The sequence below is a fragment of the Cupressus sempervirens genome, chromosome 7 (genome assembly GCF_028749045.1).
Source record: "Cupressus sempervirens isolate cs-2001-9-10 chromosome 7, ASM2874904v1, whole genome shotgun sequence".
Lineage (NCBI taxonomy): Eukaryota > Viridiplantae > Streptophyta > Pinopsida > Cupressales > Cupressaceae > Cupressus > Cupressus sempervirens.
The window spans coordinates 702,631,602-702,646,079 of NC_143124.1; the positions used below are offsets into that span (position 1 = coordinate 702,631,602).

General features: G+C 32.7%; 1 protein-coding gene across 1 annotated transcript; it reads right to left on the reverse strand.

Annotated features, from left to right (window-relative positions):
• Positions 1–6,387: 6,387 nt before the first annotated feature.
• On the reverse strand, positions 6,388–13,715 carry LOC149549154 (E3 ubiquitin-protein ligase UPL3-like). The gene is made up of 17 exons (XM_089794271.1): positions 13,383–13,715; positions 12,659–12,769; positions 12,448–12,564; positions 12,054–12,227; positions 11,805–11,951; positions 11,499–11,678; positions 11,300–11,421; positions 9,949–11,203; positions 9,256–9,346; positions 8,029–9,167; positions 7,718–7,948; positions 7,496–7,600; positions 7,163–7,243; positions 7,003–7,074; positions 6,748–6,876; positions 6,559–6,651; positions 6,388–6,453 (listed from the first exon to the last, which is right to left on the reverse strand). Exons 1-17 carry the CDS (start codon positions 13,713–13,715, stop codon positions 6,388–6,390), a joined length of 4,446 nt encoding a protein of 1,481 aa, XP_089650397.1.
• Positions 13,716–14,478: the final 763 nt, after the last annotated feature.

Below are 14,478 nucleotides of genomic sequence, written 5' to 3' on the forward strand. Positions count from 1 at the left end.
AGTTCCTCATTGGGATTGCTATTCTTTGTTGTTTCCCAATCTTGATCAAAGGATTTCCCCAGCGTGGTAGAATTCTTTTTGCCTCTTGTTGGAGGCCCTATCATGATAGAAACCAATATTTTTGAGATAAATCACACAAATGAAATGTAAATTCTCTGGTTTATTTTTTAATTTTTTGCTGTAACTTACTAGGGCCAATATACCCTTACTCGAAAAAAGTTCAAAAAATTAGAAAATTTGCTGCCTTGAGAGTGAATTTTCCTACAACAAATTTTCTAATTTTGTAATATCTTGCTTACTTTTTCTTCAATTTCTCCAAGCTTTGAAATTTAGGCTCATTTACTATGTATTCAAAAACCCAATACAAATTATACTCCAATTCAACAGGATGTGAGAGATATGAAGATCTTAATAAATCATGTAGAAATAGTAATTCTAAAATAATTTTCTCAAATTTGCTCCAATTCCTTTGAATTTTGGACTATAGCTTCTTTATAGCTTCAAAAAACCTTTAATTTAAAAAAAAAAAAAATCACCAAAATCTGAAAGTTATGCTCTTCCCAAAATCATCCCAATGTTGAGAAAAAATCTTGCCTCTATGGTGCCATGGTCATGCTCTTATCAGAGCCTCCACCCAGGTTCGAGTCTCACAGTAAGTGGCTGATATTGTAGTGTTTGTCTAGGGCTCATACAACCAAGGAAGGGCCCACCATATGGGTGAACATCCAACCCAGAGTCTGGACTGTGGAGTGTGGTGGGATGTTATGATCTTGGTGGGTAGTCTTCATTAGCACCTTGGGGTTTTGGTGTAATAGTTCGTACCAAATCATCTACAGAAACTGTGTTTTTCATCCACTCTCATAAAATTGTAACCCTGGATTATTTTAACACTAATCCTAGGTCAAGTCGAAGAAGCTAGAAGCTCACCTCAATGAAAGGGCTCATATGAGCACCATCTCTGACATAATAACAAGCTTTACTAGAAGCAATGGACAAACCATTGATGCAAATTACCATTTTGTTTGCATAAGAAAGAAGGCAAGTTCCTCCTGGCTTAAGGATATAAGTTTGTGGAGTCCTTGGATGAACATGGCCACATTAAGGTGGATAGCTCTCTCAGATTAGATGGGAAGACCAATAACTTTGTTGTTGGGATATTATTAATGTTGAGGTAAGTCAAAAATTTGATTTGTTTGAATTGGAGTTTTTATTAAAGTACATAAGCATTTTTCAATTAGGATTATGAATTCGAAAAGAGATTTTGGAAATTTGAGCAGAAAAAATATATAATTTTTATTAAAGTAGATAAGTGTTTTTCAATTAGGATTATGAATTTGAAAAGAGATTTTGGAGATTTGAGCAGAAAATATATCTATTTTGAAATGAGAATTATTAGCATTTATGAGCATATGTTGAGACTATTTTCAATATGATATACATTATAAAATCTATTAAATATGTGAAATTCTAATTCTCATTGTGGATCATTCATAAGTTAAAAAAAATGGATGTTTGTGATTGCTTTTATGATGAGAAAATGTTCAAAGATTTCTATATTGAGTTTTTTGTTGTGAACTTAAAAAATATATAATTTATTAACATTAACTCTCTTTTTAAAAAAAAAATATTACATGTATAATTTATAATTATTTAAAAAGAAGATTGGTCAACTCATTGCTCCATGTTTCAAGACTAATAGTTTACAAGAGCCCATCTCTAACGAGTAGTAATAGTACACAGTGACCAATCTCATGCAATCATTGACCAAGATCTTATCTTTGTAGAATTTAATAATGATCCAATAATCCATGTTTATACTATCAATGAGGACCCTCTTCTATCTCAGGAAAAAAGTGTCATTCCCAATCTTATTGATCTTTTACATTTTATCCATAAGCAAGATCATGATATTATGCCCATTCTTTCAAATGATTCCATTCATAGTGATCAAGACAATAACACCCTTAAAATATAGTCTAATGATCTCCTTCTTAACCAAGATCAAAATTTCCCTTCACCTCCACTAAATCTGACCATCGCTCCATATCCTTGTCAAAGGCCTATCATTCCTTCATCTATGTGTCCTAATCTTCTATATTCTCCACAAGATTCTATCTTACCAAATGATCTTAACACTAAGTTCCTATTCTATCACATGATCCCATTATTCTTCTTGATAACCCTTATGATTCCAGAGCAAAGTTGAAGCATTTGACTTTTGTGATGACCACCCATTGTAATAATACATATGAAAAATAGGTTAATAAATTTGATTAAAGAAAATGTTAGCTATTTATAAAAGAAATTTGATATAAACTTCTCTATTCTTACTTTAATAGTACACACCACTTATTCACTTTTATGTCTAAATGGTTTTCTTTAAGAATAATTCTTACCACTTATGCACTTTTATGTCTAAAAGTTTTTTTTCCTTTAAGAAGCTTTCTTTTTTAAGATGTAAGCATTGAATTTACTTACCGCCCCACAAACAATTTCTTTATATATGTAGGAATTGAAGCAAGGTTTTTATGCCTAGAAGAATGGTAGGTGATTATAAATAATAATATAAAGAAACACTCAGAAAATCCCAAGCCAAACAAGCTAAGCACTTACAAAGCAAGTCTTGCAATGGCCGTTGTAAACTTGGGAAGATACCATGTAGTTGGGAAGTTCCCATTTGGGCACTTTCACTAGTTGTCTCCTTGGCATGTTGAAATCAAAAGACTTGTTTGTTAGCCCTAGTTGCAAAGTTGTTGACATCAAATCATAAATTTCTCAAGTTTCATTGTAATTACTCAATAAAATGCTTTTTGATTGATTGAATGGCCCCTTATATTTGAAGATGTTATGTTTGGTAAGATGTACGATTCTTAGTATGGGAGAAAAAGTGTAATATCTCTATAAAAATTGATAGTGAAAAGATTGGTTATGTGGTTTATAATTTGTTTATCTATGTGTAGTGCTCAATTTTGTAAAGTGTCCAGGATTTGTAGTGGTTTCCATCTAATAAACATATTCATTTTATTTTGTAGATTATGACTGTCATGACCCATAAGGAGAAGCATTATAATTGGATACCAAAGATATATGTAGAGTTGAATGCACTCATGGAATTGTTTATAATGGAGGATAAGGTTAAGATACAATTTAATGCGTTGTTGTTGGTATTCTTTTCAACTATTAGTTATGATGGAAATAATTATTTTAAGTAGTTGAAATTGAATTGTATTTAATATATTTGGAAGTAAAATTTTATATTTATTTTTAGGGATTATAATAATTAAATATTTTTGATAGAATGAGTTTTTACAAAATTTTAGTAATACATTTGGCAGAACAATACTTAGTTATAAATAAGAGAGAAAATGATTTATTAATGATTTTTTTAATCCTCATACAGTGAGAAAGATTATTTTAAGTTGTTGAATCTAAACTATAATAAAATATATTTGAATGTATAATTGTTTATTAATGTTTTACTACGTATTAAGGTTATGATGACTGAATTATTTTGTGTTGCATTGACTAGTATGTAAAATAGTAATATTTGCATTAAAGCTAGAAAGTTGTTATATTGGAGATTTTGAACATAAGGGTTGTATTCAAATAAGTTATAGTTAGGCATTGATCTCTTCGAATTGACACAAAGCTTGTTCAGATGATCAACCAGTTTTTCAATGTCTTGCTTGAAGCAAATCAACCTCTTTGTTTTTCTCTCTTTGTTTTGAGTAACTTGCTCGATTGCTTCATTCAATCCAACACATAACAACACCTCTGCAACCACAGGTTTCAATAGTTTTACCATTTTCAAAGGCTTGAACTAGCCTCCAATAGGTATTGCTATGTGATGCAAGAGCATCTTGCATCACAGAAAAAAGGAGTGATTAAAGTTATTATTTAAAATTTAAAAAAAAAATTGTGGAGGAGAAAGAAAGTGACAAAAAATAATAAAAAATAAAAAATAAAATAGAAAAAAGGAGAAAAGAGGAATCTTTATTTTCAAGGTGCATAGGTGTCATAAATAGAAAAATAAGAAAAATAGTTGTCATTCCACTAATCGAGGTGTGTAGGTGGCATCTTAGAAGTTTGTAGAAAGTTCCTTAAACCATGCATTTAATATTTGTTGTAATCCACAAAGGAAATATAATTTTCTAATTGGGCCACATGGTGGTGTTTAGTTGTATTTGGGTGGGAATTTAACATTTGTTTTAAGGTAGTTGTATTTACCTTTTATCGCACATTGGTTGTGTTTGTAATGTCTTGGGTTGGAAGTGCCTATTTAAGCAAGGCTTATTATCATTTGTAATCAAGTTCAGGAAGTAGAAGTCTTCAAGTGCAATTTCTTGTAGAAGCTCTTGGTGTACAAGCTAGTTGGAAGCTCTTTTATATTGTAAGAATTTGGAGTTCTCTCATTTGGAGAATATTGTAAGGATTTTCAAGTATAATAAAATTGCTTGGGAAGCATTTTATCTCTCTTTGTCTCCATATTGTTGCATTCTTGGTTATGAGTTGGTAAGCTAGTGTGGCCCTTCATCACTATGTCATTCATAATATCATTATTTTTAGCCTTGTTTTGTAGATAGGACTTTTAAGGTTTTTCTTCTCTCTCATTATGTGGAAACTATACTTCAACAATTTTCATATTTTCTCCTCAAATTATGATAGTTTGGGGAACTGGTTTCAATAGTTCAACTTTCAAAAATAAACTAAATTAATGTCACTAATTCCCAATTTGTATGAAGATCAACTTTCAAAAATAAACTAAATTAATGTCACTAATTCCCAATTTGTATGAAGAAAGCAAAGCAATGAAAACCAACATGATTCTTCTCTGTCCAATATGATGCTTCATCTAAAGGTAAAGTGTATTTGATTTTATAAGTTTTGATAGAATATTGAATAGCAATTTGAATGACATTTTAAGAATTTTAAATCTATTGTCTATTTAACAAGATTAGAAATTATATTTCTATCATGTAATAAAAGGTAATTTAAATAAGATTTGGATTAAGGTGGTTATTCATTCCTTTTTCTTTTGGATCCATTTATTTAGGAGGACTTCTTTTAGTTGGAGAAGAAATTAGTTAAGTATAAATTTTGGTAATTGTTAAGGATTTTAAGATGATCATTGTAGTTGTCTAATGTTTTAATCTTGTGTTGGGATGAGTGATCTTTTGGGAAGACTCAATTCTTCATCTTTGTGAGCATCACCTAGATGCAATGAGTGTTAAGTGTTTCATTCATTATTCGACAGATGGGTTCTTCCTAACAAATACTCATTAAAGGAGCGCCATTTAATTTGACTTGAAGACTACACCACTGATAGCAATATTACAATTTGATGTGGATCAATATAACTATAAAAAGATTATAATTTTCTCATTGAAAAGAAAAAATATTTCTATCTTTCATAAAAATGTCTTAAGATTCATAGCTTAGTATGACTATATCTATATATTTATGTAGATAATATTAGATATACATAGCTAACAAAAGCTAAACTACCATACATGTATCAAAGTAAATATTAAGAAATTTTATGTTCTAATCATATTATCATTTATATGGTTTTTTAATTTAATATTAATGATAATGTAAAAGAAATAAGAGAAAGGTAAGGATCAAACTTAGAGTTTCATAAATCCCCCAAACCAAACTATGTACTAATTGGTTCAACACAAGCTTCCACATTGTAAAAGCAACTCTGTAAAGAAAATTAAACAAGTAGTTTATTAAGAATCCATGTAAACTAAATTATAATAGTAAAACATGACTTTGTTTGATTTCCAACAGAAATTTTTATGTTGAAATTGATATTGATTCTAATGATCACTTAACTCATTTATTTGGTTTATATTGCATATACGTAAGAATGGAGACAAGTTATGTTAAAATTAGAGTTAAAATAACACTTAATGTCGTCGCCATTAGCATTGCCATGAACACAAGTCATAATAGCAACAACCATTTTTTAATAAATAAAGAATTAAAAATCAGACAGTGCAGCTGTAAAAACATAGTTACAACAGAATTACAAGAACATGCTCATTGCATCAAATTTAACCATAGCTTCAATGTTGGCATAAACAGAATGACTGGAATTAAGCAACCAACAAAGTAACATGATACTTTCAATTTTAGAGGCTTCCCATTCTGCAGACATGTCGATCAGTGTGCACTGCTGGATTATCTGTACATTTATTTCATTCAAACTTCTGTAACGCGGCAAACAGTTCCTTGAATTTTATTTTCATCATGAGCGAGACAATCTGCTAAGGGTCTTGCATTTGAATGGGCATAAGTGACCAATGTCTTCTAAATTTCCGAAATCATTTCGTGGAGCTCAATAATATGCCAACATTCTGAATGATTCAATCGCCTCTGTTTCTATGAGAGGTCGAAAGATCCTTGCCCTTCAGTAATGGCATACACCAGTCTGTCACGCATTGTTTTCTGCAATTATTTTTATCATTACAAACATATTCTACCACAACAAATTATTAGAGAGCCATAAAATACATCACAAATGTTCTTGATTCAATAGGGAGAAGGGCAAACCTTGTTTGAGTAAGGAGGGAGTTTAAGGTAATTTGTACAAGTCATAGCACTCGGCAAATCCATATCAACAGCCTCTGTTGAATTTGGGGGATTCTGCGTTTCGAAGACATGTGCTTAGAAAATGTAAAATTTGGAAATAATAAATCTGATTAATGAATCTATACTTGTAAATGTGAGCAGTGCACTTACCTTGCGAACAACAGTCAGTTTTGGATTCAGAGCACTCAAACCACCCGGAGGAAGGTTTGGACAGCCAGTAACAAACTGCAAAAATGCTCTCTGCAGCTTTGGTGTGAATTGCCCCATGATCTCAATAAACTTCACGTAATTAAGAAAAAAAGATGTTAGGGTATTGCAGATCTAGGGTTTTAGAGTCTCAAAATTCAGCAAGAAATAAACAAACTCTAAAAATCCGAACGTAAGAGCTGGGAATGAATAACTCACATCCACTGCGTAATCACATTGAGCAGTATACCCATGGTCGAATTTGATGTGGTTCCTTAGCATTTCATCCTGCTAAAACATTTTACGTTTCAAAACCCAAACATTGATAGAGACTATGATATATAAAAATCAATTGAACCGCTTCATAGTTCATGCACACCTTCCATAAGTCACGCACACCACATATAAGTGTTTCCAATTCCTCTTCTGAAAATAATTGCAAAGTTGAGATGGGAAACACCTGTAAGCAATGGAAACAAGCATTCAATCACCAACAGCTTTCAAAAATCAAGATAGGTACCAAAAACTGCATTTAATAATTTGGACAAGTGGAAATTTAATAAATTCAAATCTAGAATCGGTTCTATGAAAAATGCTAAAGCCAATAGATCAAATTGGTCAAATCTAGAAGTGCTTCTGTAAAAATTACCAAACCAATAGATCAAATTGACAAAAACAAACCTAGAGCTAGTTCTAATGAAAGGTCACTCACCTGATTAAACCCTTTTCTTAGGGCCTCAATCTGTGGCCTGATTCCTGAACCAATAGTTGTATCCACAGCCAATGAAACATACTCATCTATGTTATCTATTGTAACCTGCAGAAAATAAAGAGGAGATGAATACAACTAAGTATTATGGAGCATTGACAATTAGAAACAAATGTCTCTATTGTAACAGCCAAAAATCACAAAAAAGGCATTCTGAGAATGTACCAAGATGCTGCTGCCTCCTGCTTTGAGAGGGTAGTGGGGAAAACCAGGAAGAGTGAAATCAATGCACAGGTCTTCAATTTCTTCGCCATGGTAATGTAAATTTGATATTTCTTTGCTCTTCTCAGCTGACATTGACTCCAGGTATTGCCTTCGAGCAGCAAGAGCTTGCATTTCTTGCAATATTGTTCCAAGCTCAACATCAAAGTACTTGATATCATATAAATCAAGAGCCTGCATGCCCAAATGACTTGTCAGTTTCAATTAACAACCTAAATTGAAATAAATTGAAGCTTTATCATTTATAAGCTCACCTTCCCAAGAAGAAGTTTATAAAATGCCCTGGAAAGAGGTAGGTCCATAAACCGACCATCTTGAAGAGCTTTAGCCATTAGAAACCCAAGAAGAGTAAAATTCTCTATCACATTGATGTTCTCTCTTCCACAGCAAGAATCTGTATGAGGTGGGTAAGGACGAGGGAATAATCCCAGAGATGCCTGACCTGATTCCCCTCCGTTTGTCCTCCACAGTCCAGTTTTACTCCTTTGTAATTCATGACTAATAAGTGTATAGAACTCAAGAGTTGGCCCCAGACCACTGCCAACCTCATTATAATACTGGATTTCAAGGGCACCCTTCTGCCCACAGCACAAGTTCATCACTTGTCTAGCTGCTTCTAATACACGCTTTCGTGAAATGCAAACCTTTAGGCGTGGTGGCCTAGCAGCATCACTGTTTCTCACATTTGAATGTGGAGATATCTTATGTAATGCAGAGAACATAAAATATTGCCTCCTTATCTCAAGTGGAAACAAAAAAGGGCAGTTTTCAGTCAAATGGTGACACCAATTGGGCAGACCAGAAGTAGCCAATTTCTCTGGATCTTGTAGTTGGTATGCTAGCTTTGCAGTCAGCGTACCACTCAAAAATTCTTCTCTTGGAACAGTGGGAACATTTTCTTTCAATTCATCTAGGCTTTTCAATCTCCCTTTTGCAAATGCATCAGATAAGCTGTTAGCTCTCAAGCAAGAAGCTGATTTGTTTAGTTCATCAAGAACTTGAAGAAGCAACAGGATATCATGTGTGCTATCTCTCTTTTGTATACCACAAGGGGGCTTTCCTTGCAAAATCTTGTCAATACAAGGAAAATTCCTAAAATTTATCTTTCTACAATGCTCTTTATCTCGTTCATTCAAATTCCTTCCCCTTGCTGTGTTTGCCCTCTTATATCTAATTTTGTGAACTTTGTACCTAATCGAGTCATCAATATACTCCAACCCTGAATCCCTTGGCTCATCTCCTTCAACTTCCATGTTTTCTTGAATCGCTTCGTATATTGTTGATGATCTATCTAGCAGTTTACCTCCAACGAAAAAATTAAATGTAGGATTTTCCCTACTTCTGCTGGATCCTTCTGAACTATTAGATCCTGCTTTTATTGTTCTAAAATCTGCTAAAAATGGGAAAAGACATTAAATATCGGACTTCCCTTCTATGAAATCTCTAATTTTAATAGATTAACTATAAGACTGCAAACTAACCATCTATTTCACTTGCATCTGCCGTATCCATCAACATTATGTCACTCGCCCCCTCCATCACAGAGATAGATATTGGTTCCTCCAATATCCCCTAAGAACATTATAAAATTGTAAATACACTGGCCATAGTTTATAATCAAATATCTCATGAAACTTGCACAATCATCCATTATCTTATTTCCCTCTGCAAAGAGGGTATGTCAGCATTTCCAAAATATTACTATTTATTAGTCATCCATAGCCATAATTTGTCAAAGCTCAACAGGAACAACCAAAGGATCCTACTTTTGCAAACAAAAAGTGCATTGATTGAATGCTACACAGGGGAATCAAACAAAAACTTGCATCCTTTGATACAAGAACATTAATACAAATTAAGAACGTAAGTATTAATCCATCAATTTGTTCTCAATTATAGAAACAGGGATTTTGAAAGGCTTCAGACCCTTAGTACATCATGAAGATAAAGGAAAAGCATTGCAGAACAACAAGAGACAACCAAGAGCAATAGTAAACTAGCAGCAAAAATAGCAGAAACTTAAGGCTGCTTTTGATTTGTTAAAACATTAGAGAAGTTATTTTGTAATTTCAACTTTCACAGGTTTTATGGGCATTCTACCACTAAATGCTGACCAGATGTAATTGTAAAAATCTAGGAGTCAGTTGGAACCATTGAAAATTAAGCTTGCTTACCTCATCTCTAAATCCTCCTTGCTGATATCTTTGTTGTGGCTCTCTCTCTAAGGCATCTCCCATTGAAGCCGCACTTTTTATTTGTGTGTCATTCAAATCAGTTGTAGGTTCTCCTTCTTTGGATGATGTAGAAGTGGCAGAATTTTCCATTATTGTTGATGACCTCAATCTTTCTGAAGATCCCCCTTCTGCAGAATCTGTAGATGTCACAGGGTTACCGGACTTAGCCACGTTACTAGTACAGTTAGTTTCAGTTTTATTTATCTGCATTCTATGACACAGATAATCTTCAATATCAGTGATCCTAGCCGGAGGCTCTATATAAAGAATAGTTGGAGGCGGGCTACAAAGAGCTCTTTTTCCTTGTCCTCCGCATAACCGTACTTTTATAGGATCATTATTGCGTGACCTTGGACCCTGACTGAATTGTAAAGAAAAATCTTCTGAGGAAAGTGCATCCTGCAGCTTCCGAACTAAAACAGTCAATGGTGTTTCTTTTCCATGAACAATCAAAGGGAGAGAGAGATCGACAAACGTCTCAAGTCTTTTCCTTGTTTCCAACTGATGTGCAATCGAATCAGCTTTTGGACTTTTTTCTCTTTTCAAGTCTCTGTCTGTAAAATAGTTTAGTAAGGATGTCACAACCCCACTTTTAACAAACTCAAAAGTTGAGGTGCTATCATCTTGGCACAGTTGGGCCAGAATATCAGCAATTATTTGTGTTATATTGTTGTCATCAGGGACAGCAAAACTCCCTTTACCCTTTCGTTCTTTTCTCCCCTTACCCTGTCTAGGGTTGCCTTCAGTTTTCCCATTGAAACCATACTGACTGTCATATGTAACCTTGCTCTGTTTGCCCTTCTTTGATTTACTCTGTTCACACAAGGCCCCATCTAACTTCTTACAAAGATTTATCAACTTGCAAAAACTGTTTGAAGCTCTAGTCCCTGGATTTGAATCGAAGTATATTGCCTTAAATTGCCTTGCATGAGCACTGACGATTTCTTCTATTCGACTTTCTTCGCTTTCATATTCACTTTCTGAGTCTGACCATGTATTTCGTGTTGCATCAGTTTCCTTCTTTCTTGAGACACTGCTTCCTGTAGATATAAGTGTCCCCACTGCATGAAAAACACCTTCTCTCATGAACATATTGAAAATCATGTCCGGAAGTTTCTGAATTAAATTTTCTGCCATCTGTAGTGCTGTCAATGAACTTTTAATATCTTTCCCACATAAAGTTCCTGCCAAAAATCTGCACATATGTAAAAGCTCAGGTATGTTTTGGGTCTCTGAAACATAAAAGCTAATAGTAAATAATTCAAAAATGTTTGCATTAAATGAGATATACTTTGCTATGTTTGTTTCCTTTATTAGAGACTTAAACATCTCTGGAGTGCTGAGATACAATAGTTTTCTGATGACTTGTAGGCACTGGTGGCTAACTTGGGCATTGATACTTGAACCGTGTACCTGCAAAAGTATTAACACTTAAAATAGTGCAAACTCATGTTACTGCTAAACTAGATTCAATTTATATTCTTTTGTACCTGAATCATAAGTTGAAAAAGATTCATTCCAAATTGTATCAAAAGCTCAGGTTTTTCTTGAAATAGCTTTTCTGTAATGAAGTTCTGTGTATCACCAGATTTATCACTGGTGGGAAGTGAAATTTCTTCAGTGGATACCGACGGAAGAAGAACATTCACAAAGGATACAATCGCAGACAACTGTAAGAACAACAGTTTAAATTCAGTCAACATATTATGTCATTAAATTTCCACAATCCACGAGATTACCTTAGTTGGTTTCTTGATTTGAATAAGTTTTTTTGGTTGGGAAAGAGGAGAGTGAACCTGATTAGTTTGATTGTTTGGAGACAGAAGAATGGTCATCTGTGAAACAAGAATGTCCCTACAAATACTAGAGATGCCCATTTCAATCATTTGTCCTGAAAATATAGCAGAAGCATTGGCACACTTTGAGAGCAGTGCAAACAGAGCCTGGAGCAAACCAAAAGAGTTATTTCAGCACCTAGAATTCAAAACAAACAAATCACCTAGAATTCAAATACCCTCATCCAAATGTAATATGAATAAAATTACCATGAATCTTGGTGAACTAAGAGATGCCTGGCTACTGACTGAGTTGGTGGCAGAAATTGAGCTTATAACTTCAGCTATCAGATCATATTTAGAAAGATCCTCTAAATAATCTATAGAAGCATCGGCAGCAGCTTCTGCAATTCGAGACAGACACACACATGCATGTCCTACAATCTGAAATCCATCATATTTTTTTGTTAGACTTTGCTGTCCCCGTCATGAAGAGAATACTGAAAAGCAGTTAAATGACAGAATCTTAGAAGTAAGAGAAATAGAAGAAATTGGCCCACAACACTTCATGAAACAAGAAACCTTGGATAAAAATAACTACAGTTCAAGATTACAGTCTAAATATTAAATAATTGTATGTGGAGAATCAGAATTCAAAATGTACCTGAGCATCAGGATCTGATAAGAAGCCCAATAGTATTGGAATTTGATCTATTGCCATACCAATAGTAGAGGATGAAAGTTCTAAGCTAATATTTTCCGCTGTTGACAATGCATGTTTCTGTAAAAAAAATTAAATTTGTTTAGACACAAGAATGTATGTCGAAATTCGGAGAAATTTAGTAAGAGGGCTTACGTTGGAAGCAATAGCCTACCTTAACAGCACTGGAAAAGAAATCGAGATGTAGCAATAGCGCCATGAAAGCACCATCACGAAGGCAAGCGGATGCACGCCTCCGAGAGATCTTTTCCAAGGCCATTACAGACTGCAGTGCAATGGACGACACTGTTAAAACTAAACATATACATATCTCAAATTTGAATCTCTAAAAACTGCATTGTTTGAAAATGTATGGCAGTGACTTTCGGTTAAGGTAAAAATCAAATTTAAAAGGTCTTTTAAGCACTGAATATCAGCAGAACAATAAAAGACAATCATAAGTAATGGACAACAAATCAGTCACAATACAGTTTTAAAAATTGTTTAGAAAGAACGTGTTCATTTTCAACACATTACCATAATAGTAATAGACAGTACAGTAAAAATGAATATACAAATTAATCTAAATTCAAAATGATTTGAAGTCAAATTGTGATTTAGTCAGCAATTATGTTTTATAAGTAGTGGTTCACAAGAATCCATCTTGCATGACAATGATTGGAATACTGCGCACTACTGCATTTAGGTGACGCTCATAAGAATGTATCATAAGTCAACCATCTCAATATTACTTCAACTTAAACTGTCTTACTTATAAAATTTCAATAAGAAACCCTAAATATTATAATTGTGCCAGTACATATAAAAGTAAAGATTTTTAAATTTGACAACTTAAACATTAAAAACAATCACAAATAAATTAAAAAGCATAAACATACCTCCTCTGCTAAATCCATGTAATCTATAGTGATCAAGTGTTCACACATAGATGAAATTGCACCTTCACTCCCAACATTTGCACAAATCCATGGAAAAACATCACAAATATATGCTATAGCTCTTGTAGCTAATAGCTTTATATCCGGGCTTCCCTCCTCCAAACATTTAACTAAAACAGGTATAAAATTATCAACATAAAACTCTTCAGAAGCCATGGCTAGAATCTCACACAAGCTACTTAGAGCTATCATTTTGGCAGTCTCGTCTGCCTCCTTGTCTTGCAATATTGAAAGAATACTAGATAATTGAGAAATGTCATTATAGCCCTCCATTTCTAACTGTATCAAATTACTTGAAAAACAGTGTATTTGCAATTTGTAGAATTCAATAGAATAGTTGCTCACAGAAAGGTTAAAGCAAGATATCATGTATTTGCAGAATTCAATGGAATAGTTGCTCACAGAAAACTTCAAGCTGGATATTCAAATAATAAAACTCGGTCTCTATTTCTTTCTAGATTTAAATACTTACTTTTCTAATATTTGATTGAGCCGACTTCAAACGAGTTCAATTTGATTTAAAAAAAAAAAAAAATTGAATGCACCCTTTCATTAAATTATTAATTAATTTAAATATGTCTAAGATAATTAATATCACGATTTTCTTCTTAAATTCGATTGTGTAAAGATTCTTTCATCAATTCTGAAACACAACTTCAAACATTCTTATGAATTGTGAAAAGTTAGTAATATTTAATACCAATTTTGAAAAATAGCTAGAACATCTAAAATTATATATATTTTTATCATTATTACTTTTAAAATAAGAATATCCTTTATTATTATCTTTTCTATAATATTTTAAATTTTAAAAAGTAGCTTTATTTTTCTTCATTTCATTAAATTTAAAATGTAGTTTATTGTTTATATATTTTACTTATTCTAATTCTTTTAAAGTTTTTTTTTTAAAGTAAAAACTATTTTAATTATTTATATATTTTGTTAAAATTACAAATAAAGATATTAGAATTAATTTAATTTATAATTATTTGTTGAATACAATTTTATTTATTGTAATTTTTTAAAATTTGTAATA

Coding starts and splice junctions, on each gene's coding strand:
- LOC149549154 (XM_089794271.1), bottom strand. CDS start 13,715: ATGGAGGGCTATAATGACATTTCTCAATTATCTAGTATTCTTTCAATA. Junction 7,075..7,162: donor GTGTGCGTGACTTATGGAAG/GTGTGCATGAAC, acceptor AAAATGTTTTAG/CAGGATGAAATGCTAAGGAA. Junction 6,652..6,747: donor AACTGACTGTTGTTCGCAAG/GTAAGTGCACTG, acceptor TTCGAAACGCAG/AATCCCCCAAATTCAACAGA.